General features: G+C 44.0%; 3 protein-coding genes across 4 annotated transcripts in view; all 3 read right to left on the reverse strand.

Moving 5' to 3' along the window:
- Positions 1-12,501, reverse strand: part of smurf2 (SMAD specific E3 ubiquitin protein ligase 2) — a 62,229-nt gene extending 49,728 nt beyond the window's left edge. For both annotated transcript variants that reach the window (XM_069675947.1, XM_069675946.1), the window contains exon 1: positions 12,127-12,501. In XM_069675947.1, coding sequence (XP_069532048.1) covers positions 12,127-12,178 — 52 coding nt within the window. In that variant the 5' untranslated portion in view covers positions 12,179-12,501. The remainder of the gene's footprint in view (positions 1-12,126) is intronic.
- Positions 12,502-14,302: 1,801 nt separating this feature from the next.
- Positions 14,303-18,361, reverse strand: kpna2 (karyopherin alpha 2 (RAG cohort 1, importin alpha 1)). The gene is made up of 11 exons (XM_069675869.1): positions 18,289-18,361; positions 17,934-18,046; positions 17,702-17,842; positions 17,161-17,249; positions 16,805-17,073; positions 16,627-16,721; positions 16,185-16,448; positions 15,513-15,746; positions 14,858-15,040; positions 14,599-14,748; positions 14,303-14,506 (listed from the first exon to the last, which is right to left on the reverse strand). The coding sequence occupies exons 2-11, from the start codon at positions 17,988-17,990 to the stop codon at positions 14,417-14,419; spliced, it is 1,572 nt and encodes a 523-aa protein (XP_069531970.1). The 5' UTR covers positions 17,991-18,046; positions 18,289-18,361; the 3' UTR covers positions 14,303-14,416.
- Positions 18,362-19,405: 1,044 nt separating this feature from the next.
- bptf (bromodomain PHD finger transcription factor) overlaps positions 19,406-27,055 on the reverse strand; it is a 28,803-nt gene continuing 21,153 nt past the window's right edge. Inside the window, exons 24-32 of the mRNA XM_069675790.1 lie at positions 25,677-27,010; positions 25,519-25,601; positions 25,192-25,417; positions 23,615-24,132; positions 23,347-23,523; positions 23,052-23,244; positions 22,882-22,966; positions 21,399-21,585; positions 19,406-20,199 (exon numbers count right to left, since the gene is read on the reverse strand). Coding sequence (XP_069531891.1) covers positions 20,160-20,199; positions 21,399-21,585; positions 22,882-22,966; positions 23,052-23,244; positions 23,347-23,523; positions 23,615-24,132; positions 25,192-25,417; positions 25,519-25,601; positions 25,677-27,010 — 2,843 coding nt within the window. The 3' untranslated portion in view covers positions 19,406-20,159. The remainder of the gene's footprint in view (positions 20,200-21,398; positions 21,586-22,881; positions 22,967-23,051; positions 23,245-23,346; positions 23,524-23,614; positions 24,133-25,191; positions 25,418-25,518; positions 25,602-25,676; positions 27,011-27,055) is intronic.

Consider the following 27,055-nt stretch of genomic DNA (forward strand, 5'->3'; position numbering starts at 1 on the left):
ATTATAAGGATATTAGAGTCACTGGTGGCACAGCGATCATGGAACTACTTACTGCCAGGAAAATCTTCTAATACCTCTAAACAGACCTGCCGGTTCCAAGATTTTGGAAAATTAGAAAAGGAAAAAGAAACAAAATCTCCCTGTGCATCACTTTTCAGTGAGAGGAAAACAGAAGGAACACTTAAAAAAAAAAGGGGGGAAAGACCTTGATGTGCTCTTTTTAAAGTATAAATCACAGAGGCATCCAAAGACATGCTCCATCTCGGCCTCACACGTGCCAAGAGTGGAAACGGGGAAAGAAGAATCCTGTCAACAATTGAGGAGTGGAGAGGAAACTAGCAACGGAACGTCCCAAGAATCTCATCATCTCTTTTCTGTGATGTGCTGTTACTACGCAAAGCAAACACAGAACATTAAAACTCCCAGGACTCCTGTTTCACACTGCAGCCAGAGGACGTCTGGGGACAATTGTTGCACCAAATCAGTGTGACCAGAAGCGTAAAGACAACAGTGGAATCAGACGTAATGTATCCCCCGTAGCTTCTCTTCATAAACAGGATAAAAGGCCGTGACTAAGGGAGGCCATAAATCAGTGCGCATAACACTCAGCACCTGCTGGAGAGGTGATGAGCGATGAGGTGAAACATGTCAGAGGACGCACAGATCAGGTCTGCGAGGTGGTGTTGGATATATAAACGGCGTGATGTGAGAACGGCATCAAAGTCCACTCTTAATTAGACGCTGTTAATACCTGGGAAAGCAGCCAAGAAGAATGACTGGAGAGGGAGCAGATTTTTGTTTTAGATTAATTTCAGCCATGACAACACGAGCAACTGGAACCAACGGAGCTTTTGAACAAAGAAGATTTATGGCTGCAAGTAACAGAGGGCGGTTACTTACTACTGTGACTATCAAACACTGACTAACAGTGACTGGACACACAGCCAAGGTCGTGAAACATTATCAGAGCATTCACGATAAGGCCGGCGATTGTTCGAGAGTGGGCGGCTGGAGGCGGAGGTCATTTACGAGCCCTGGCGTGCTTAAGTTTGGACGATTAAATCCATCAGCTTTTCACAATCAATTATTTGTTTTCAAGTCATTGCTAAGAAAAAAATTGATTGCTTTTATTATTTCCTTTGTTTCGGAGTGTTGCTTGAACAAAATAAGACATTTAGAGACGTCACATTGGGCTCCGAGAAACTGAATATTTTATGTATTTTCTGACATTACATCGACAAAATACGATTAACTGAATGAAAAGTGCGATCGAATTCAAAATTGAAGCACAGGAGGTAACGCTTGCCAACGAACAAATGAGTAATCTGCTGTCCAGACTCCCAGAATGCATCACGTTTAAAGTAGTGTGCCTTGTATTCCAACAGATGCCGATAACACGCTGCCTGCTACAAACCAACGGAGGAAACTATCGAGCCAAGCCGTTGTTAACCTTTCCTGCTTCAGCGTCCCGACCGTAGTCTTATCGTTGTTCTGTGGCTAGCTTCAGGGCTAACTCCCGTCTCTTTGATACGGCAGCAGCAAGCAAGACACGAGAGCGCAGCTCGAGTCTTGAGGAGTCGTAGGCTTGATTATGCACAAACACAGCCTCAACTGTACATTAGTTCTGTTGTTTATACAGCTACTCTGTTCTCTGCTCTTCTGCTGCTCCGGTCCCCAAATTCCTCATCATGTTGAATTTGCTCGAACTTATTTTTGGGAAAAGTGACGGCCCTAATGAAAACAGACCTTCTGTAGTCGCTGCAGTAAGTCATTTCTTTGCATGGTTCCTTTTTAAATGTATCTGAAAAGAAAATTAGCTGCAGCATTTATTCTCCACACCGTATGTTCATCGATGGCATCATTACCTCGTTACACTGGTTGTAAACATGGTGAAAATGTGTGGGCGGCAGGGAAGGTGCAATCTGGCCTTTCAGAGTTGAGTTATTTAGTAAAACATGATGTCAGATTTTTACTTACGACATAATTATGGTTTATTTACATCCATAACCTTTTAGACCAAGTTGTACAGATCTAAGGATTTAAATCGTTTGAAGATACTCCCAAGAAATGACGGGTGGAAACACCCATTTAAGCACTGGTGGACGATTTCTAAAAGTTCAACAAGAATGTAAATAATTGCTACTTGCAGCCATCGGCCTATTAGACTGAAGAATAACACAATGTAAGCAACTGGTCTCAGCACTTAAGTAAACTGACAGCCTGTGGGAAAGACGACGGCTCAACAGAGACAGCGTTCTAACCAAACCAGTCTTTAAACAAAGATGCAAAGATAAATAACTGCACACATCCAGAGAGCGACTCCAGTGAGGAGCTTATCTTCCATTGCAGAAACCTGCCTGACTACATGGAGAAACGCACCACGCACCTCCCCACGTGAGAGGAAAGAGGCTGGCAACATTCTTGGTGTGAGAACATTTCATCCATCTCACGTCACCTTTTCCCTCCGTGATACAGTCCGCTGTAATTGCATAATAGTGGAGTCCACCCTGGCTATTTTCAGCTCCAAATAGTGGGAAACCATGCCACAATGGCAATTTTTAGTTGCATTCCTGTTACGCCTGCATAGTACATCACTCTGTGTTTCCACTCTGTGTGATACAATGTGCCGAACAGAGAGTCATCCAGACGAGTAAAGTGTTCCACAGCACCTTCAGTGCGGAGTCAAAACAGTGAGCGTCTCCCAGCTCGGGCTTCTGCAAGCTTGCACTACTGCCGGCTGGGATCAGAGCTGGATCCAGCGGCTTTGCGAGCTTCTTGGCTCCTCCGTCCCCTCTGATGTAACGGAGAGGAGAGGAGAGGATAGCGCCGACCTGTTTAACACAACTCGAGGACCACCACACTGCTGTGTTAAATGCCAGAAATGCTGCTCTGCCTCCCCTCCCTCAAATCCTGTTTCTAAGAATGATTTCACAACTTCATCTGGAAGCAGCGTTACATCATCACAGCTCAGCCGTACTTTCCTCTGATTTTATTTCACTCGCAAATGGGTTTGTTGGATTGCGAGGGCCCTCAGACACGTCTAAGAATAAAGACAGTAATAATGTTGTAATCTTAGATGAAAGCACTACGCAGCCAGCTACTACTACTACGTCTAGAGAATAGGACTGTAACTATTGATTACTGTCATTATGATTCATCTGCGGATTCTTTCTATTAAGCATTTAGTCTACGAAACTCAATTGGTGGAAGATGCTCATCGCAACGTTGCATCTACAGTCCAGAAACCAAAAGATTTTCAACCCAGTGTTTGCATGTCATCCTCCCTGTCTCTCTCTCACGTCCTGTCTTCCTTTCACATTACAAAGTAAACACTGAAATGAGATTGAAAGGAAAGCAGAATAAAACAAGAAACAACCTTCACTAACGCTACATTTTCTGCTTGCTTTGTTTACTATTTTTAAAAGCTGAATCACCTCTTCTTTCCCGCTCCTAAAACAGCGGTCGGTAATGGCAGATTAATAAATAATATTGCTTTGCAGGCTACTGATTTGGAGAAGAAGAAACAAGTTGATTTCTAGCGTGGATAAAAAATAGGGATAGACCGATTATCGGTGCCAATATTCGGCATTTTGACGCATATCGGCATCGGCCTTTTTTTTTTTTTATCCGACGGCCGATAAGAGTGCAGAGTGCTCACACACACGGCGGAGAGGAGAAAAAGTTCATTTCTTTGCAAATTGTATTTAACTTTGTTTTATTTACTTAATAAAACTTCAGGAAGTTATTTATTTATTTATTTACATTTTCAGTTAACCTGATAAGAGATGCTGCTGACCCTGGGAACTCCCTGCGCTTTTTGTTCGTTTGTTTAATAAACATATGCTTAAAGGCATTTAAACAAAGTTAAGTGTTAGTTTGTATTATTCAAACTTTTGACGCCAATATTTTCACTTTTACTGCAAATGAATATCGGCTCCAAATATCGGTTATCGGCCTCCTTGACTACTAATAATCGGTATCGGCCCTGAAAAAAACATATCGGTGAATCTCTAGAAATAACCTTCACTAAAAGCTAAATCACCTCTTCTTTGCCGCTCCTAAAACAGCAGTTGGTAATGGCAGATTAATAAATAATATTGCTTTGCAGGCTTCTGAATGGAGAAGAAGAAACAAGTTGATTTCTAGCGTGGATAAAAAACAATGGGATCAGAACGGAGCATCGACTGGTGTGCTCAGTGACACATGATCCCTTGTTTTCGGCTGTATCAGAGCATCAGTACAACTCTATGGTTGACTAATTGTTTAATTGTCTACTACTCAGGACATACGTGTACATATTCTTGGGCTGAGCATAGCATGGCTGTCGGCTGTCTTACTTCCAACGTGACGTGATGTGTTTATCATCAGTAATTAGACCAGATGTCTGACTGAGACAGATCAAAAGCCTCGACCGAATGTCGCTGTATGTAGGTGCATACCAAACCCCCGTGTCATGACACCTGAAGGAACTTCAGCCAGGCTTGGATGAAATCATCTCTCAAAGCTTGGGTGGTGAAATAAAGTATTTTAAGTTTAAGGTAGAAAATGTGAGAGCTAGGAGTTTAAGTTTGAGTCAACAAAATGTGTTGATTTGGAGGAGCTCCATGTGACCATCACAAGCCTCGGCTTAGGCTCCTAATTTATCCAAAAGCCAGACAATCATTTCATTCAGTTTGGGGAGAACAAGATGGAAGGATCATCCTGTAGGTTAGAAAAATATCTCTCTTTTAGAAATATCCCTGTTTTAGCCCTGAGCTCTGAGCAGTAGATAAGGACATCAGGTGCTTCCCTTATAATGCCTGTTAGAGTAAATGTTAGGCTGCATCTCCGGGCGCTCACACACGACAGATCTGCGGCGTCTGCCTGAGAGCTGAGTCACCAGATATTTGGCACTCCCTGGTTTAGGTTTCTGAATGAATTTCCTGATAATTAAACCGCCGTTCTTATGAAGCTGTTGCACATCAGAGGCGATCGGAAGACTCATAAAGAAGACGATGATCAAAGTGACTGCATATGTGCCTCCACACATGTTTGGGATTCTTGCGGGGTTAGTGCGTCAGGGAGTAAAGACTTTTTGAAATATCACATTTGCTTCTCTGTGCATATGCAGACAGACGTTCCCCACTACACAGGCATCCTGCGGTGTATTTGTTCGACTCTAGCAAAGGTGCCATTTGAAATGTGATCCGCTGTGAATATAAACATCTCTCCTCTGGTCCGGTCTTCTCAGAGGACTGGAGGGGCTCAGACGTCAGGCCGGGGCACGGACAGACGTCTCCAGTCAGCTGTTGGCGTCTTGCGGCTATTGCGCCAAACCAACCCCTGCCCCCCTCCAGAATTAACACTGGAGACTTGAGAGACCCCCATCATAATTGTATCAACCCGTGTCCATCCAGGTTTAAAGCAAAGCTGGCACGTCTGAGAACGACTCTCAGGTTACCCTCCTCCACCAGACAGCTGGACAGGATGCTTTAGCCATCCTGCTTATTTCATGTTTTCTTTATATTCTGCAAATGTCACTGCGATATGTTAATGATCCTCACAAGTCACCTTCCCAGCAGCAGTGCGAGACATGCCATGAGCTAACCGTTAAAAAAAGCTACCCTGAAAACTTTGTAATGGCGTGTTTATACCTGTTCATAAAGTCTCTCTGCGGAAAACTAGGGGCATCTTAAGTCAAACAGGATTCTTCACTGACATTGGATATGCATGCAGCCGTCTCCGATTAAAAAAACACCCTCTAGTGAAGCTTCAAACTTCAAAGGGAGCCCGAGTTTGGGAAATAGGCAAGAAATAGAGGGGCAAGGGCGGTGGGAGGTACAGCGTGGGCAACAGCCACGCAGAAGAGCCGGCGGACAAGAATCAGTCGAGTCCTCTCCGGAGTTTCCCCTCCCTCACACTCAGCGCTAATCCAGTTCTGACCCATTAACCACCACAGCCAGGTTAACAGAGCAGCCCTTTGAAGGTCTTTCCCAAACCACCCTGGAGGATTAGCGCTTCTGCCAGGCAAAGACACTCAGACAGCACTACAGGAGGCACGCGACCAGTGCAAGCATGCAATGTTGCGCAGCGTATAGATCCTGAACTTCATATGACTCATCCCGGCTGAATACACCATACTTATTTACATTCTTTATGAACTGCAATTAAATATGGCTTCCAGCATACTGACTACATAAATCACAAACATGGAAATAAAAGATGACAAGTTCAGAGCGATCTTTCAGTCAGTCTTCTTTCTCTGGAAAGACACTGAATTATAGACCAGAAGAAGAGGGCATCATCCGTGTGCCAGTATTAAATAAACCAAAGATGAGTTATGACTCAGCCGGTGAAGGTGATGTGTGTAGAATACAGGATAAGAGAGCTGCAGATGGTCCTGTGTGTGCATCAGCTCCCAAATGGATCCCCTCTCAGGGGCTGCATGCAGTATTAGCAGAGGCACAGCCCATTAACCTGCAACAATACTCTCTTCATTGAGCACCATGTAATAAGAGAGGTGATAACACAACTGATATAAAACAATTAACAGGTAAATCATCAACCAAACATGCACTGCAATGCCTTCCTTCCAACCAAAGCTCGGTCAATGATGACGCAGTGCTCGAGTTCACACGACAATCATATTCATTTAAATGTGTTTCAAACAAGTTATTTAACACTATAAACAGCATGTACACGGGATATGTTCCAGGCATTTTAATGCAATTTAAATGGAAAAGTTTGAACTATCACAACCTCGATGTGAAGAAAGACAGACATTTCAACCATTATCCTTTACTTATAGCTCAATATTTCACCCATTCATCCATTATTATAACCATTCAATGAATTTCCCTTTAGGGATCAATAAACTTATTGTTATTGTTATTACCTTTAGCCTTCTGTTTCAACCATTTATCCATTACCTATAGCTAAATATTTCAACCATTATCCTTTACTCATAGCTCAATATTTCACCCAATCATCTATTACCTTTAGCCTTCTGTTTCAACTATTCATCCATTACCTATAGCTAACTATTTCAACCATTTATCTATTACTTTTAAATTATGATTTGAACCCTTTATCCATTGCCTTTAACCTACTGTTAACTTTAACTATTTCACCCATTTATACATTACCTTAAGCTTACTATTTCAAACATTACTCCAGTACCTTGACCAAACTATTTCATCAATTTATGGATACCTTTTTAATTCCAGTTTTAATCGTTTATATATGACCTTTAGATGACTATTCCACCAATTTATCCATTACCTTAAGCTACTTGTTTCAAATTCATTATGCATTACTATAACCAAACTATTTCACCTATTTATCCATTACTTTTAAATCACTATTTTAACCCTTTATCCATTACCTTTAGGACGCCATGTCAACCATTTATGCGTTAACTTTAGCAGACAGTTTTAGCCATTTATCCAAACCCATTAGATACCTATTTCACCAATGTATCCATTACCTTTAGCTAATTATTTCAACCATTTATCCATTACTTTGAGCACACTATTTCCACCATCTATCCATTACCTTTGGGAATATTTTTGTTTAACACTTTATTACTTTTAGCGAACTATTTCAACCATTGTTCCAGTGCTTTCAGCTCACTGTTTAGATGCTGTATTCTCATTTTGCAACAGTTTTCTTTTCATCAAATGAGTGACATGTAGCCCTGCAAACACACCCCCAGTGGTACATATAGTGCCGGTTGGGAATCACTGCTGTAGGACAGTCGAGTGAATACAGAGATCATGGTGAGTAATTCTCGCAGCTCTTTCAGGCTCCAAGCGAAACAGGATGTGTGGACACAGGAAAATATTATCGGCTGTTAATGTTACAAAGCAACCATTCTGAAGTGTTGATGCTCTGCTCAGCAGGAAGAGTCAATCTCCCCAAACCACACACACCGCCCACTAATCAAACCCATGGCACGCTGTTATAATACAGTCACAGCACCGAGCTGTGAGCCACCCGGCGACAGGCAACACACAGGACGCCTCGTGTCCTGCTGAGTAATAGCAATTCTTCACTTTATTATTACAGGGGAACCTCAAACGGGGGTTTCTGGACTGTTCTGCTCCCACCTGTCAGGGGTGACGTTTGGACAAGTGTTGGGGTCTGGGGAGCACTTCCTCTCTGAGAGGCTGCCCACTCGCTCTCCCCCTGCTACATCTGGTCTCCTCGGGGCCGTTGCTGGCGGCGGTTGAGGGGTAGAGCAACCGCAGAAGTCTTTGTCCTCATTGAAGAGCAGCTGAAGCAACAGGAAAGCCAACTTCAGCCGGTCAATTAATTGATAGAACAATTTAAAATTATGGGAGGCTCTCAGCAGGGGTTAGGAAATGTTTACACATGATGTGTACTAATCGCTCGTTGCGTTCTCTTTTTGATTCCTTAGTTTCCATCTCTTATACTCGTTTCCTTTCACATCTCGTTAAAGCACAAATGTGGAAATGTTTGCTCAAATGCGCGCCTGTGATGGGCCAGTAGAGTCAACAGTTCACCACATGCAGCTAATCACTGTGTATTTACAATATATCCTGTCTGAACACCCAGATGAACCCAAATCACTTCCATACTGCCACTCTGTAAAATCGGCCCTGACTGAGACCACATGAATGAACCATGCCCCAGCTCAGACCACATTAAAACGGGCTTGATCATCGGGTCCTGTGCCTCCACAGCCCCATCTGTGCCCAGCTGTGGGGGTTTCTTCTTCAATTATCCGACATCCAAAAGACCCCCATCTGTAGACGACAGTCAGACCAAGCTGCACTGAAAGAGCGGGGGCTTGCACTAAAAAGGAGAGACCTAAGCCTTTCACTCAAAGCCGCACAGTGGGCCAGTGTGCGACCCCGGGGTCTTTGTTGCATCTTTAAAATAAGTCTGTTTCATTCCAGAGCAGCATCTGTGTCCATTCAGCTGCCAGTCATCCTACAAGGGAAAGGAGCGGGGAACTATTTAATCAAAAATAACAGTGCAGGTCCTTTTATTTGGGGAAGCAGCTTTAGAAGCAGCAAATCCTGCTAATCTGCAACCACTGCTGATTAACTGGAAAGAAAGACACATGACAGAGCGTGCATGAGACAGAAAGAGAGCCAGTCAGCACGGAGGAAGCTCGGTCAGTGATGGTGGGAGTGAAATATGCTTTGGACCCGCTCTGAAGGGGAAGAGGCTTACAGTCGGAAAGAACAGGAGTGACTCAGAGACAGAAAGAGGTGGGAATGTGAATGGAGAATTCGAGGGAATCCCACTGAGATAGCTCTCTTTGCTGGTCTGCGCCGCGCCAAAGAATTAAGATGAGTAAACCATATGCTTGACGAGCCACATGTAAACTCCGAGCAGACAAAAGGGGTAATAAATGTCAAGAATCTGAATCATATAAAAAATTCAAGCAATTGTCAGTTCATTTATTATTCTAGTGAGCAGAAAATGTATTCAGAGCAAAGACAGAACCTCTTTGACTCCTTTCTGCCTCGTATTGGCGTTCAGCGGTGTGTCATCAAATGTACAGTTGCACGGAAAGCATCGCAAATTACACCATGACTTATGTTTGCATGACAGAATTTAAGAATGATCACACAAAAGCAGTGATGTAATTTATGACTCAGCGGCTCGCGCGTGTTTTGCCATTAGCTGTGTTTGTGTGTCACTTAATTTAAGCGCGATCAGCTGTAGAGTATAATGGAAACCTGTCCCGTGTAGTCGAGGGGCAATTCTCACCCCAAGTGTTAGTTTTAGCAGCTTGCTTGCCATATTTTTCCAGTTTAATAGCTGGCAAACATCTGCAACATCTGGTTCAAATGGAGGAGGGGGGGGACGCCTGCAGCACAAACAGCTACAGGCCTGTTTAAATGTAGCAAGTCATCATTCACAACCTGCCTGGAAACAAATTCATCGGCAGCTATGTGTCAAAAATCAACCCGACTACAGATGACAACATGCAGCTACAATGTCCCAGTGACGCTCTCCGGGCCCGTTACTCCCTATGCAGCAGTTTAATCAGCCCAGTATACACAGCTGTGCAGCGCTAAACAAAGAAACTCTTAATGACAGCGTGTAGTGAAGCGTCTCTAAAAGTGAGCCACGAGACAGCTGCCTTCCTATAGAGCTTCCTCTCCAGGGGCCGAACATGTGGATGACAAGACACAATATTACATAATTCGGAAAGAAATTTGCTCCTGAGGAGAGACTGCAGCTAGTGTTACTAAACACAAATATCCATGTAAGGATGTACAGACAGAAGTTGTTAAACAGGGTAATATCATAGCTCTATAAGGGATGATATTTAGTCGAGAGGTGGTCTACGTGGTCCCGCTCTGCCTCCACATTCTTAGGATTCCTCCAGACGACCACTGCAGTCCATCTCCAACAATGACAAACTAACCGTCTCTAGATTTCCTCGAGAAAGTAGCGCAGAATATGGGGACGTGTCGCCTACTGAATGTTAAATAAGCGAGTAACTACCGGAAAGGTTTTGAAGCATCATACGAAACAAGCAACCTGATGCATGTTTCTTTCAAGAAATATTCTAGCATAAGCTTTGGTCATTTTGCAAGAAAATCGTTATTTTAGAAGTAAACAAACTTTAAAGTAACTGTAAAAAACGCTTTCCTACAAATGCCTGATTTGAATTCCTTTGCACAGAACATATAATGCAGAAAACAACGCATGTGGTCATTTAGCGATTCATCACATAGTTTGTCCAGCAGAGGGCACTCTTACTACATAGTTTACAATACTCTCAGCACTGTCTGCAAGACCTGTAGCAGAGCAGAAGAAGTAATGTGTTTAAGAGCCAGTATCCTTTCCATTGCATAGTCATATCAGCGCAAAATCAGTGCACAATCAACATAGTAAAGCCTTAGTTTAGTTCCAGCCCAGACATCCACTATATTTGTCGCCATGGTGGTAATCAATGAATTTGTCTCGTTCAGGTTCTACTACAGAGAGAGTGCACCATAATAACAATACTGGGCACAAAGATATATATATAAAACCTGTCTCTTTATGCAGCGAACCCTGAGTGACTTCTGACAGCTATATCAATGTTGCTGAAATCTCAATGCCCTTGGCCGTCCTGCACCTCCAGCGCATTCAGTCCATCTTGTTAAGATCTCCCTCCTTGTTGTCTCCACTTATTCCTATCAGACGCAGCACCAGTTTAAATATTTAATTTGGCCCTTCCTGATAGGAAAGACCGCCATGGACTTTGATTTAGGTCAGATGTTGGATGTTCATCAAAAAAAACAAAAAAAACAGGGGGCAGCTGTCGGCCACTTCTCCCAGTCAAAACACCGAGCTCTCATGTAAACCTTATTTCTTGGTTTACATGAGAGGGGGAGCAGGAGGGAGATGACCAAACACTCTGCCTGAGAAGACCTCAAGTTGAAGTGTGAGCTGCTCTGAACAGGACTGCTTAATGAACAGATGCAGGGATACAACTTAATGGTGACCTGTTTAAGCAACAATAACAATATAAAGGAGGCAGCTGTCTGTCAGTATGCAGCTATGGGACATAGCTATCTGTTCACTTGCAGACTCTTGTGACCTGTGGAGCTGCCTGTCATCTGAACCCAGGCTTGTTCTGGCATAATGGCTTGATTATAACTAGCTGACTGGCTGTCTGGCTGGCTAGGCTAACGTCTGCTAGCCAACTTCATGTGTCTGTTATCAGTCTGATAGTTTTAGCACCATTACATTAAACGTATTTCTTTGCATAGGCTAAATAAAAATGTGAATTATCACCCTGTATTTCTGTTTTATCAAAGCGATAACCGACTCAAATGCAGAGGCACACATTAGTGTACAGCACTCCTGGACCCTTATGGTGGTTACTGGCGACAATCAAAAGGTTCAGACTATTTCCAAGAACAATAGTAACCATATTCAGCGATATCTACAGAGCCACCTGTGCATTTTCTTTAACACTATCTTACAATGTAAAAAACAATATTTAAAATGCATTGTAACGGTTAACAGAACCGTTAAAATCACGTAAGTGAGAACCGCTGGTAAGCCAACTCCATGGCCCATGGGAACTGTTCCTACCAGCAAATAGACGGCGCCCTCCTAGCTAGTGTGTGGGGGGAACATACTCGGGGATTTAAAAGCATTGCTAGCTACCTGTTAATCGCAGCTTCACGGGGCCATTCCGCCGAACTCCTTGGTTAGACATCTCCTCTTGGTTCCAGCCTTCACTGCACGTAGTAAAAATGTGTCGTTAACTGTGAAAAATAAAAAGGTTTATCAACCTCTCCGCCAGTTTTTAGACAATAATGGAGTCAAGGCATTGTGGCCCGGATGTGATCTGAACTGCCATAGCGCTCGCGCACAAATGCGAAAAATTAAAAAAAGAAAAAAGAAAATCGCGAGTGTAGCGCTGCTGCAAAGTGCATTCACTAAAAATGACTTCTCCCCGGTGAAACGTCTTGAAGAGCTGCTCGGGGGTCGCTGTGGCTCGCTGTTTTTATCTTCACATCTTCGGAAGGAGCCTCCGTCCTCCTCTCCGCTCGGCGAGAGTTGAACTGTTGAGCCCTCCGGTGGAGATCCCAGTTCAGGAGGCTGCTGCTGCTGGGAGCTGACCAGTGACGACAGCACGCCGTGGGGGGAGTGAAACATTTCTCCAACATGAAAAAAGGAAACATTTTTCCAACATGTGGATATTATGTAGTCAACAAACCAAACTATTATGGAATTTTATTTCAGTACAAGCCCTTTTTTTTAAAGCTCCTGTGAGGAGTTTTTCCCACTGGTCATGAAACAGACTGAAATTCTGATAATTCTGATCACTCTCTCTCTCTCTCTCTATACATATATATATATACGTATATATTTATATATTAATATATATGTATTGAGCTACAAAAGGAAACCAGACCATCAGCATCAAGATTGATTATTTCTATATAGTTATTTTTAATGCCTGAAACTGCTAGAGGGGGGTAGGTGTCAGATGAAGCGATTAACTGCACGCTGCCTTTGTTTACATTTTCCAGGGCAAAAATGTTAAGTGACTGATACATATGACTGTTAAAGAAAGCAGGTTGAGATTTTTTGTTATATGTACAGGACAAAATCAGCAAGGAGATAAGAGGTATGGCTTTGTCCACAGGGGGCGCCAAAATCAACACAAACCGAAAATTCCCCACAGGAGCTTTAAAGTTGCCTAATTTTTATGTATTTTACATTTTAAAGCATGAGCTCTTTTTGTGCTCTTGTATATCGTTAACTCTGTATATTGTTGTCTTTTATTTGGACCTTGAGCCTGTGAAGTGTTGAACTAAATATTTTTCAAGATACGGGTTGATAATAAGATAGAACTTTATTAATCCCAAAGGAAATTATAGTGCCAGATAGCTCCAAAAAATACAGTACAAATAAGATAAACACAAAAAACTACTCAAATATCAGTGAAAATATAATGTATAATGCGAGTATGGATTAATGCAAAAGAGACAGTGCCTAAAAGAAAAACATTATAACAGACATCTATAAAACTAGGCAGGAAGTAATGGTGGCAGTTAAATTGATAGTAGTATTGACAGTTATAATGTAGTAAAAACTTGAAGTGCACAAGATTATGAATTATTACGCACATGGTACTAGTAAATAGGTGGAAGTATTGCACATGATTGTGCATTCTATAAATACCAAATGAATACAGATGTAAATATGGCCAGAAAAGTATTATTGTATGTATACTACTTCTGTTACTGTTCAACAAGGAGGGCTACTTATTTAATTACATACATTCTTATCAGAGTTTAACATTTGTTATCGTGGTTGAGGGATCACAATCCTGTCATCATATGCAACTTTGTTTTTAAAAATACTTATATAGAAAAACATCCAAAAGGACACGTTAGTAAACCTGCTTCTAGATTTGTTTGGAGTCATTTGTATAGATTGGAATAAGACGTAATAAGAAGTTTTGTGCCAAGCGGATCCGTTTAAAATTTGCACGTGACAAACATACAATTAAAAAAATTACCACTATTTTCTCCCTTAGTTAACAAAACATGGATGTAGGATCAGTGACATCACTGGGTATGTTGCTTGCCACCATATTGACAACTGTTCGGTGTAATATGTTGCCATTTTGGTCAACAAATCAGAGGTAAGCTGCAGCAATAAACATAAGAGTTACTATGGAATCATAAGTTTGTGTAATGGAAGAATTATAGTAATATTCTTTACAATACTTCTGTAAAAGTCGACACAGAATTAAGCAAATACACAAAAAAAAAAAAATCCCCCACACTTATTTGAACAACTTTATTTACAATTGTGTTTTCAGTCACATTAAAACGGTATGTACAACACACACATAAACAGGAAACGATGACATGAACAAAGAACAGACGGTAGAAAGGAGCGGAGAGTACAGTTGAGATTAGAGTTATCAGAGAGTTCTCTAGAAATTGAAAGTGCTCTGGTTTTCACTGATTTGGAAGGCGTAACCGTCGCTGGTTGCTTCTGGAGCCACGGACTGCACCACCTCCTCCTTTACGACGAAAAAATATGCAAAGAAAAAATGGTAAGTCGACTGATAAAAAGTATAAAAAGTTAATTTTACAAGAATCTCAAACATCTTACCTCCTCGGAGAAGTACTTCTCGATCAGGTTGAGGGATGCTTTGTAGACCATCTCGTTCTCGTGAGCCTGCAGAGCCTCGATCTTGTCCAGTCCTCCGCATTCTTCAACCATCAGACTCAGCTTGTCAGACTCCCCGATCTTATCCCCAGCCTGATAGGGGAAAAAAAGTATTTCAAAGCTTCCACCTCCAATGATAACTTATCAGATTTGGCAAAAGTGATACGTACAGATTTCTATTTTTCACAGACATTGAACTCACCATGAAGATATTGGTAATGGCATCCAGGATGACGAGGACAGTTTTGCAGTCTTTAGAGGAGAGGAGATTCAGGAGAGGCTCGAGCACATTGGCTTGAACGAGGTAAACCACCTGCTGAATACTGCCCCCGCTGGTGAAGTTTGTAACTGCCCACACGGCCTCTTTCTGAGTTTTGTAGTCACCCTGCAGAGACAGAACAGAAGGTTGTGATGAGCCTGACCTCTTCTCTTAAAATATTCTCCTGGGAGATATGGCCAGAAAAATGCAAGGATGATTTTTTCAGTATTAAATAGATCATTTTGAGGATATATTATTTAATAATGCTGCCAGTTTACAGAGTATGCCAGCAGTGAAGGAAGCCTGAAGGAGCCCCTTGGTTCACTGCTTGGACTTAAGAATAAACCTTATAAAGATGCACTAAAGTTGCCTTATATGTCTTGCTAGGACAACAGGAGAACACGTCCACTGTTGCTCTTGGTTTCACCCATCTTCTGTCTATTTTACAGAGGGGAACAAACTCTCTATATCCCGCTCAAACAATGCTTTGTAGTGATAATCTCTTGTAAGCAAAAAACTGCAGACTGACTATTTCTGCAGTGCAACAGGCAGTTTGATCAGTCTATACCAATCAAAATGTCTAATAAAAACAACGTACCCGAACAAGCATTTCGACCATGTACGGGACGAGGCCTGCGTTGATGACCTCCTGGATTTGGCCGTCCTTCCCCGCTGTGATGTTGGACAGAGTCCAGGCCGCCTCCTTCTGGATGTTGGCTTTTTTGTGGCGCAGCAGCTTGGGGAACATGCCCAGGGCTCCTGCATCCAGCACCGCCTGAGTCTGCTCATCGGTACCGGTCACAATGTTACCGATGGCTCGCAGTGAAGGGGTCTAAAGGGAGGAGGAGAGGGGTCATTATGAAACCTGGAACAATGAATCGTATTCACACGGCAGCCATTGTCCTATGAAATCAGGCTCAGGGTGGGAAGCTCAAATGTCACCACTTCACCAGTTGTTGATTGATCAGTGACTGAAATTGGGCCAGTTGAAACACCATATTTGATAACCCGTTAACTACTAGCAGACAACAGCTAATGTTAGCATTCACCAACTTCATTTGCTTGGAAGAGGCTGAAAGTCAATTTGAACTAGAGATAGGACGGTTTCAAACTTGTTTTACCTTGAAAATAACTTCAGATACTTGCTGTTCATCATCTTCCTAGTTGCTGATCAATTTGAGCCTCCCACCCTGAGCGTGACATCATAGGAAAATGTCCGCTGTGTAAATATAGTCAATAAATCAGACCGCATGAGATGATGTATACGTACAACGACGGGCAGCTGATCAAACCCGAGCATCTTCACCAGACGAGGAATCAAGCCGGTTTGGACCACCACCTCGATGCGGTCGTTGGAGCCGTCCGTCAGGTATGACACAGCCCAACACGCATCAGCCAACACCTCCGGGTCATCACAGTGCAGGAGACGGACGAGGGCAGGTAAGATCTGCTGGATGGCAGCCATGGGAGGGGAGGGGTTCTTGTTGCGACAGAGGTTTGACAGCGTCCATGTGACATTTCTGAGGTAGCCAGTCTGCATGGAAATCAAGTATAAGAGAAGGTAAAGCATTAGTTTAACATGTAGGAGGATTAGGCAAGTTAGGATGCCCCCTTGTGGGTAAAAAGGAGAAGTATTTAATTTGACCATATGCAGAAAATAGCTTTTTCTTCTCTATGACAGAAAACATTTAAATGTTTAATAAAATAATTACATTGAAGACGGACAGGTCAGGGACCGCCAGCAGACTGAGCAGAGGGGCCACAGCTCCATGCTTGATGACCATGTCTCTGAGAGCTGATCCGTCACCTAAAGAATATAAAAAAAAGAATTAAAAACATGCATTTGCTTACTTATAACAATAATAAAGATAAACATATTGAGTCATTTACCAGCAATGTTTCCAAGGGCCCAAACTGCCTGTTCACTGATGTGCTGGTAGGGGGATGTTACCAGGCTGATGAACGCAGGAACGGCCCCGCCCTCGACCACAGCAGCAGTCTGATCAGACGTCCCGGAGGCGATGTTGGTCAGAGCCCAGGAAGCCTCAAACTGGATCGGAGGAAAATCTGTGAGCCCCAGGAAGGCGACAAACCTGGGGATCAGTCCGGCACTGATCATCTGGTTGATGGGAGGATGTTTGTCACGGGACAGGAGCTTCCTGAGATCGGGACAGTAAACGTGAGTCATCCGGACAGCATTTTAAACTTTGTTAAGTTTTCATTGTTCTTTAGTGAATTGTTATTACCTCGCAGCCTGTGTAGCCTCGAGCTGGGACTCAGCATTACTGCTGTTCACTCCTGTGAGAATCTCCTCAACTGTCCACTGTCTGACGGCCTGCCAAATGTCACAAAAGAGTAAACACGGGGCGTGGAGAACAAAGCACATTCTCTACGATCACCATAGAGTTGAAAAGAAAAAGTCCTCTCTTCCATTTTCACCTCATAGGATTGAATTTGTGGCTATTGTACTGGAATGTCAGTGTGTCATGATAGTAAGATTACTTCTTTTATATAGCAATTTCTAAAACAGTTACAAAGTCCATTACATGCTTATAAAACAGAAGAGATATGTACAGCATGGATGAGAGAGTTTTTGCAAGGGTTTTAAGTGGATAAAAACAATACAGTGAATAAACAGACGAAGTAAAAGGAAGTAAATAAGCAACAAACCAAAATGAAACAAACATAAGGAATATATTTAAGAATGAAACTATTAGTATTCACCTTCTGGGCATAAGTAGTGCCACACACAACAGAGTAAACATTAAATAGATTTAAAAGTCGTACCTGACAGTTGCCGGTCCTTTCCTGCAGAGGAGAGGTCGCCTCGTCAGGAAGTGCTGACACATTTCTCCTTTTGAAAATCTGATCATCTTTCTTCGCCTTGCGGAGCTCCACGTTCACCTCCACTCTCCTGCGGCGAAGTTCCTGTAAAGTCACAGTCAGACATATGTTATGAAAGTGCGCAGACAACGATACGGATGTGATGCTGAAGGAAACTTGGTTTGAGTAAACTCACATTGGCGTCTTTGCCTTTGTTCTTGAACTTGTTCAGACGAGCGCCGTTCTCAGACATTTTCAAGTAGAAAGGAAGCTTCGCAAACGTCGAGGAAAAATGTTGTGGTGTTTTATCTGCGGAAAAAAAAGATTGATAAATGAGCAAGTATAGTTAGGCTGCCTCGTGACCCTATAGGAAGAGGAATGACAACCACGTCAAGCTAAGCAGACCGCCCTTTTGACGTTAAATAACGTCTATCGCAAACATTCGCTCCAGTAACGTTAAGCTAACATATAAAAACAATGAAAACTGTTATTTATCAAAAAGATAAAACATTTCTTTAATAAAACTATACAAGCAGCCAACACATGCTTACCTGCTTGTCGCTTAAAGGTTGTGGTACACAGACAGTGCCGCACAGACCTTTAAATTCCTGCTACAAAGCCTCCTGATTGGGCTGTTCGAGCAGAGAGCATCCAGCCGCCTCCAGTCATTGGGCTGTTTGAAAAATGTCATCACGCACAGGAAATGACGTGGCTCCGCGGTAATATCGCGAGAGTAAAGCTTATTTTGAAACTGACTTCAGGTCGATTTTCTTCCGTTTTCTGTGGATATTTCGGTGGGATAAACCGTTCCAGGATCGGTGTATTTGAGTTGTAGTGACATGTCAGTCGTGCAGGATTTTATTAACGACAGATACAAAATTCCAAAGTGCGAAAAAAAAAAAAAAAGTTCTTTATTATGTCCCGTTTGTAAATCTATAAGGATTTTACACTGGGCTGCCATCCCAAACATAATTCTTTGTTAAAATGTAGTTGCATGTAGTAGCAAATATACTTCTAAATGAATTGCTTTAGTAGTTTTGATTTATATAACATAATGGGTGTTGACTTAAACTTATCTATCCGCTTGGCAAATAAAAATGCGATTTATTATGGATCAATTAAGTCTTTAAATAAAGCTACAAACTGCTACTAAACTGGGTGGCATTGCATTTATGGTTCGTCAATTCTTAATCTTTTATTACACAACAGTTAGTTCTGACCAAGTAATTTAACTGGATAAGAGGCATTACATGAGTGCTGATGTAGAGTAAAACAGCACTGGATCTTTTAAATATATGTATCACAAGTGTGCAGGGACTAGTTCCGTTGGTGTTGCCAAAATTAATTATAAAATATAGAAAAAATAAGTTTGGTGTTGTTTATGGCTGTTTCCTACTAAATGCATCTTGAAGAATTGTTATACAAACACAATATCACACTCAGGGTTGTGCTGTTGTACCGCATATCAGCACAGCCTCGTGCCTATGACCAAATCACAGGCGTGCTGATATTCACTACAGCAGCACCAACTTGGGTGTGATATTGCTTGATTATAATTCAATACATAATCCTTTACAGTCTGATTTTTATATTGCAAACATTAGGCTGCATTTCTACATTAACATAGTTAATGTTGTCAATATCGGCCACAAAAAGAGGACAAAGTAATCAGTCTTTTGCATTTTATTAAGTTCCATATACATCAATATTTCTTCAGATGTAATACAAAAAAAGAAAAAGAAATCCAGTCAAAATCTGACAAATTTTTACAAACAGGGCAGGAACCTTCAAATACATTGTTTCATCCTTCTCAGTCAGTCAGTCACTACTGCAGAGCAAATCATTTACAATAGCTTATTACTGTACTTTCAGTAGGTTATACAAGTTTAACCAAGCACTACTGATGTCCACATATTTAGTACAAGTGTCATTCATGCCACTTCAGACTAAACAATGAGTGGAAATGGAAGAAATAAAGTTGTTTAGATTCTTGATGCATTATGCTCAGTAAAACTCAGCCACTGTGTGTCAGTAATTGATTTCCTACTTCTCATTGGACACGATGACCACAAGGATGGCCTGAGGGGATTTTTAACAGGAAAGAAAAAATAAAAAGACTGAGATCAGGAAGTAAAGAAAGTGGAATTATGAGAGCTCCTTAAGAGTCTTTTCTCCGAGGTAAACTTTCTTCTGAGACGCCTCAGGTGTTCTCGCTCCTCAGTACAGTCTCACTGATGAAGACGGGTCCAAAAAAAGGTCCCTCAGACGGCGGCTCTGCCTGAACGGTTGTGTGAAAGCAGCAGTGCTTGTTGCACCGACAGTCAGAGGAGCAGATCCCGACACGCGGGACGAGGCAGTCTGTCAGTTCAGAAAAGCCATATTCCTGGCAAGTGCATTATGTCTGAGCAATGTGCGATGCTTTCTAAGAGGCCGAAGAACACTGTAGCTTGTTGTTATGAGACCTACAGGTGCGGAGAGAGGGGAAAGTTGAGAGCGCTTCGCATTGTTATCGTCGTGATATCTCGACACACAGACAGAGAGGATGCAAAGGTGTCGGCGGAGGATCCTGCAGCCATGTTGATGTAAGGGAATGTTTTTATGACAAGCTACAAACTGAGGTTAGCATAATGAGGTCAAACCCCTCACTCTCTGTAGTACAGTTTAGTCTCATAAAACAATACTATCTAAAATTATTTAACATTCAAATACAGACTCAGATATATGTTACAACCGCTGTACATGATAAAAAGTATGTACATTCAAGGGAACCACCAAAACAACCGGCTAAATCAAACTCAGAGGGATGTAACATACAAAACTTCTCATAAATATCTCTATAATAAAATATGCTGCTTTATATATTTTCTCAGTCAACACATTATCCATCTAAATCAGATGTAGAACAAAAAAATCAGGGATTAAAAAGCATTTAAAATCCCTCTGAAAGGATGCGAGCGTCTGTGATGGATGGTTAGAAAAGGGCCAGATTCAGGGGAACGACGAGAAGAAAGAAAGTCCCTCGGTTACACGGTGAACACGTCAACATGGCTGCTGCTTGTGGTGAAGCCGAATCGCATGGTTACCAAAAATGTAAAGTGGGTGGCGTTTACATGAAAGCACATTTGGTGTTGTGTGTGTGTGTGTGTGTGTGTGTGGTTGTGATTTCTGTCTTTAGTCAGGATTATTTCTGCAAAGAAAGCTTCCATGACATTATTATTAGAGACCCCAGCTTCCAGTCCAGACTCCAGCTAGACTGGCCCCCTTAAGAATCTGACAATCTGTAAGACAGAAGAAAATGGGATGGAATAAATCAAAAAGACATGCAGCAAAGGTGAACACACACAAATGCAAGATGAGACACGACACAGGTGTAACACAGCGCTAACTCTGTTAAGACAACGGCCAGAATGTCTTAACATTAGGCAGCCATGTTGGTTTAAGCACGACAGAGCAACAGTTCAAACCATGTTACAGTTTAAAGCCAACTCTAGTCTACAAGCGAGGAAGACTCTACTGCAGAGTAACACTGACTACACATGCCAGAGGGAATAAATGCACAACGTAAGAGGAGAACAGATGACACAACAGCCGGTGCAGAAAAGGAAAGAGGAACTGAGGAACCGTGTGAGTCTGCAGTATTCAGAGGAGAACCCGACCTCACCTGCTCCCTTTGAAACCTTTCAGCTTCTGTACAAAGAAGGCTTCGAGCACCTCGGCGCACTGAAAGAAGGGCGTGTCGTTGGGGTTGTAATAGCGGCAGTTGTCGAAGATTTTGGTCACGTCGGCCACGAACTCTGTGAGCTTGTGGTAATGTCGCTTCTGCAGGCGGGTTTCCATCGTGGAAAAGTCTGCGAGGGGAAGAGAGGTGTGTGACGTGAGAGAACACTCGCATACATTTTATACAGAGTGAAATATGAAATAAAAAGTATTCTTGTTTTTGTGAAGTTTACACGTAGGTCTAGTGCTTAGCCAAACTTTCTAGGAATTGTCCTGATGGTGGCACTACAGCCACCGTCTGAAGTTTAAAGCTCAGATCAGATGCTATAACTGTGACAACAAAAAGTAGCCCTAACTGAGCAGATTGATTCACATGCTTTGAGTTAGCAGGATTTTGTGAATCGTTGTATTTCTAAAAAACTGTCAAGTGTGTTTGTAACCTTGAGAGGTGATTTCTGAGCCACTACTGTGTGAACTGACATGTATTTACATTTGGATTTCAAGACGACCAACTGTTTGTTCTCACTGTGTCGTGTCGTTTCTCTACGTCTGTTTACAAACTAAAGGTAGGAACGTATTAAAGCTTTCTCCTCCCACATGTTTTCAATTGAAACCAAACTTTACGAAGCTCTTCAGACTCCCTTCAACAAACGATTCAGACAGAGTTTTGTTTTATAAGCCGTTGAGCCCACAGTGCATCAAAATGTAGGATTGAAACATCCTGTTAATGTCATGGCAGATGTAGTTTGGTGAAAGATTCAGTCTTGTATCTGAAAAACTGAATTTTTGCCAGGACTTTGAGAGTCGGTCTCTTATGGAGCGATGAATCTCTGTGTATTCTGGATGAGGTACACAAACTTAGGTTTTTGTTCTGATAAGTGGGAGTCAGAAGGTTGGGGGTTCGATCCCTGACTGCTACAGCCACATGTCGAAGTGTCCTTGAGCAAGACACTGAACCACAAATTGCTCCCAAAGGCAGAGCCATCGGTGTGTGACTGCTTAAAGATCCCGATGCTGAATGTGTGTGTGAAAGGGTGAATGTGTGAATGTAGTGTAAAAGCGCTTTGAGCGGTGGGGAGACTAGAAGAGCGCTATGGAAGTACAGTCCATTTTAGATTGTAATCTGCCTCTACGTGCACAGACAGCTGTTATGAAGCTGTTGCTTTAGTTTCAGAGTGAAACTCACTTTCTGATTCTACACGTAGCTCAACGATGTGCCGCTTGTGGCAAAAGTGGTAAGCTCAATGCCGAGACACGTGACTTACCGTACATGTTTTCTGATTGGTCTGTACAGTAATGCTGAAGGTGTCATTTTAATCTCTTTATCTGGATCATTTCATCAGTTCAGGAAATGTAGCACCCAGAAGGGAAGTCACACACATCATTTAGAAAGGTTTAAGAAAAGGCAGCTTTCATCTCATCCTCACCCATCGGCTCCTTGATCACACGGTAATAATCTGGTGCGTCGTGGGGATCCACTGGTTCGAGGAAGGGCCACGCCATTTTATGAGACTGTTAGAACAAGAAACGATAAAAATAAATACCAATAACAGAAAAAGCAGGAAACTTTATTAAGTTCTTATTTATTCTTCTGTACCTGTAACGAGCGTAATATTCTTTTCAACCCCTCGTAGTCTTTGTCGGTGAGCGGCGTGAGGACCGTCATGGCGTCTTCTGTCGACTGACACTGCGGGCAGACGTACACGTCGATGTGGTTGGCCTCGCTCTGCAGGATGCCCACACAGCGCCCGTGGTACCAGTTCTGACAGCGGTCACAGCCGATGTAAAACCTGCGGGGGAAGCGTGAACACGTCTTTGTTAGAGAACCGATGAGAGATGGAAAATATAGAAAGTGAATCGTGATGGTTTTGTGGCCTATAAGAAAGCAGTACTGTGATTCGTCATAAGGTGTCCGGCAGATGCAGTATAACTCCTCGTTGCTTGCTCCCTCCTGACCGCGCTTGCAGTCGTTGCACACAAAGTCCTCCAGCTTCTTGGCCTCTTTCTCTGTGATGCCCACACACGCGCCGTGGAACCAGTTGGAGCAGAGGTCGCACCCGATGTAGAACCTGTGAAAAAAGGATCGTTTATATTTTTACCTCACTGCAGTCGTGACATGTGCTTTACAGCGGAGTCATGAATCTGATTGGGAGAACTCACTTCGACTCGTCGTAGGGGGTTTTGCAGATACAGTACAGTTTGCTGTCTTTCTTGTGGTCCTTTGAGGTAGAAGAGAGCTTCTTCTTCTTCTTGTGTTTCAGTGAGCTTGGATCTCGGTCCTTCTCTCGGTCCCTGTCTCTGTCCTTGTCCTTGTCCTTGTCTCTGTCCCGGTGTCTGTCCCGCTCTCGGTCTCTCTCCCTCTCTCGCTCCGCGTCTTGCTCTTTCTCTCGGTCTCTGCATCTGTCTCGGTCCTTGTCCCGGTCTCGCTTCTTGTCCTTGTCGTGATGCCGGTCCCTGTCTCTGTTCCTGTCTTTGTCTCTCTCCTCGTCCCTCTTTCGTTTGTGGGATGAGGAGGGTGAAGGCGACGCGTGGGTGCTGTGGGAGGAATGTGTGGAGTGGGAAGAATGGGAGGAGTGGGAAGCGGCAGCTTTGACGGTTGCTGCGGCGGCCTGGGCGATCGCAGCTCTGGCTTTCTCCTTCTCTTTCTGTAGCCTGGCTATGTCTCGCCTCAGCTCCTCCTGGGAAAGACACAAGACATGCAGTGAGATGTAGTGTATCCAGTTTAATGCAACTCCTCTCTAAGGCCCCGTTTACACCTGGTATTAATAGAGGGTCCCCAGTTTCACTTCCCAGCTCTACATCTTCTTCAGCCTCGGATGTTTCTAATCATCCTGTTATGTGTCGCTCTCCTTTCACACCGGTCACATGATACAAACGTCATCACCCTGCCCACTCGCTCGTGATTCATGTTCCTATTACCTGCTGCGTTCACACATCGGCTCACCCCGACTTCTTGCAGATAATTTACTTGCAAGCTGGCAGGCGAACGTCTGCATAAAATCGGGGTGTAAAATTTGGCTGTTTGCGCTCACACATGCAGCCCACCTGGACAATGATGGACACATGCACTTTCAGGAGTGCAGTGCATGTGTGAAACAGGCTAGAAGAGGAGCGGATAAATATGGACACAAATCCATCCATCCATTATCTTCCACTTATCCGGGGCTGGGTCGCGGTGGCAGCAGGCTAAGGCAAAGGGTGACCCAGGTGTCCCTCTCCCCAGCAATGGTTTCCAGCTCCTCCTGGGGGATCCCGAGGCCAGACGGGACACATAATCCCTCCAGCGAGCTCTGGGTCTGCCCCGGGTCTCCTCCCAGTTGGATGTGCCTGAACCACCTCAACTGGCGCCTTTCGATGTGAAGGAGTAGCGGCTCTACTCCGAGCTCCCTCCGGACGTCCGAGCTCTTCACCCTCTCTCTAGGGCTGAGCCCAGACACCCTTCGGAGGAAACTCATTTTGGCCGCTTGTATCCGCGGTCTCATTCTTTCAGTCACTGCCCAAAGATCATGTCCACAGGTGAGTTTTGGAACGCAGATCGACTGGTAAATCGAAAGCTTTGCCAGGACACAAATGTCAACAAAAATGTCTATGTGGGGCACAATTCAGCCTGTATTTCGTGCAAATCCTGCAGTACTTGTGATCGGAACACGTTAATACCAGGTGTAAACAGGGCCTACATTTTACGTCCTGGATAACTGGACTGTTCTCTATATATCACAAATGGTCCGTGTGCTCACCTGTACTTGCAGCTGCAGCTCCTTGTCCAGCAGCGCCCTCTTCTTCAGGATCTCGGCCTTCAGCTGCTCTTTGTGCTTGTACAGCAGAGCCGTCAGCTTGGTGGCGTTCTGTTTGGAGCGCTTCTGCTCCACCACCTCCTCCTTCTTCCTCTTCTTAGCTGCCTGCTTCTCGTCCTTCTCGATCTTGTCGAGTATGAACTTCATCACCTGGTTGCACACAATCATTCTGGACGACAAGGGCGGAGGGAAAAGGCAGTGAACATGAAGATACATCCCCAAGAAATACGTCAAAGACATCCACAATTCTCTGATGAATCAGTCCCAAACCTCTGGTTCTCCTCTCGCTCAGCTGCAGCCAGGCTCTTCCTCTGTTTCAGCTGCTCTGCTGTAGCGTTCTGCTTCACTACCACCTTTAAAGACACAAACTCATGTTAATATTTACAGAATCTACATGCCGTAAAAAACAAACTGTCTTTGAGTCACACCTGTTTTTGGATGCCGTCTCCGGGGCTGATGGACTGCAGGTTCTGCTCTTTCTGTTCCCTTTTAGCCTCCAGGTTTTTCTTCTTCTTTGGTTTTTGCGGGGGTTGTTGCTGCTGCTGCTGTTGCTGCATCCTCTGGAGCTGCTCCTGGACACTCGCTGGCGCCTGTATGGTCACCATGTTCTGGATCTGGTGGGCCTGAATTTGCCCCCCGGCCTGCTGGATCTGGATCGGCAGCTGCAGCTTGATCTGCTGGGGCATCGTGCCCCCCTGCTGCTGGGCCTGGATCTGCGCTTGGATCTGGGCAGCGACATGCGGGGGCAGAGCTGACAGGAGCTGCACCGGCTGCTGGAGGCCCGGAACTGTGATGAGCTGATGCCTGATGGGAGACTGGACCTGAAGCTGAGGCTGTGTTTGAACTTGTGTTTGGTTCTGAGGCTGGAACTGGACTTGGAGTTTAGCTTGGACTTGTGGCTGGGCTTGGACCTGAAGCTGTTGCTGGACCTGGGACTGCTGCTGGGACTGGACTTGAAACTGGGGCTGGGTTTGGACATGAGTTTGGACCTGGGGTTGCTGCGGGGCCTGAGGCTGCGGGTGAATCTGGCTTTGTTGCTGGAACTGGACCTGGACCTGGGGATGGAGCTGGGTCTGGATCTGGGGCTGTAGCTGAGTTTGGGCCTGAGACTGAACCTGGGGTGGAGGTTGGACCTGAGGCTGGAGCTGAGCCTGGGGTTGGTACTGAGGTTGGAGCCTTGACTGGAGTGGGGACTGGGCCGGGGCTTGGACCTGGGGGGAGGTTTGGTTCTGGGTCTGAAACTGCGCCTGAGGTTGATTTTGAGGAAGGGGCTGAAGGTGTGTTTGCTGCTGAGTTTGTGTCTCAAACTGGACTCGGACCTGCGGCTGGTTTTGGGCTTGTGCTTGGGCCTGAAGTTGTTGCATTTGTTGGACTTGGCCGAAGTTCTGGACCTGAATCTGCGCACAGATCTGGGCTTGACGCTGGGGCTGAAGCTGAGCGTGGGTTTGGGTCTGGAGCTGAGGCTGCGAGGGTCTCACATGCGTAACAACAGAGGAGACGGGTAATCCCTTCATGTGAACCTGCACTGCTGAGACCGGAATCTGAGACACCTGCTGCATGGGAACGACGCCCGGGTGCTGGACTTGGACTTGAGCTTGAGGAAGAAGGGCAGCTTGAGGAAGAGGGGTAACGGGTGATTGTGTGGAGAGGAGGGCAGGGGCGGGGGTCTGAATGGGAGCTGCGGCCTGCTGACCTGGAGTCTGAGCTTGAGATGAGGCCGAGGTCCAAACCTGGGGCTGAGCTGCCCTCTGCTCCGTCAGAGCTGCAACAGGAGGAAGACGCAAAGAGAAGCAATGAACTGCAATGC

This window comes from Semicossyphus pulcher, unplaced genomic scaffold (genome assembly GCF_022749685.1).
Source record: "Semicossyphus pulcher isolate SPU_LCO1_2020_fin unplaced genomic scaffold, fSemPul1.0.p SCAF_25, whole genome shotgun sequence".
In the NCBI taxonomy this organism is placed as follows: Eukaryota; Metazoa; Chordata; class Actinopteri; order Labriformes; family Labridae; genus Semicossyphus; species Semicossyphus pulcher.

Bases quoted from the DNA above. Each gene is read 5' to 3' on its own strand.
- kpna2 (XM_069675869.1), bottom strand. From the start codon at position 17,990: ATGTCTGAGAACGGCGCTCGTCTGAACAAGTTCAAGAACAAAGGCAAA. The intron at 16,722-16,804 runs GTAAATGACTCA...TATATTCTTTAG, and splicing joins GGCCCTTGGAAACATTGCTG to GTGACGGATCAGCTCTCAGA. The intron at 14,507-14,598 runs GTAAGATGTTTG...TTCGTCGTAAAG, and splicing joins AGAAGTACTTCTCCGAGGAG to GAGGAGGTGGTGCAGTCCGT.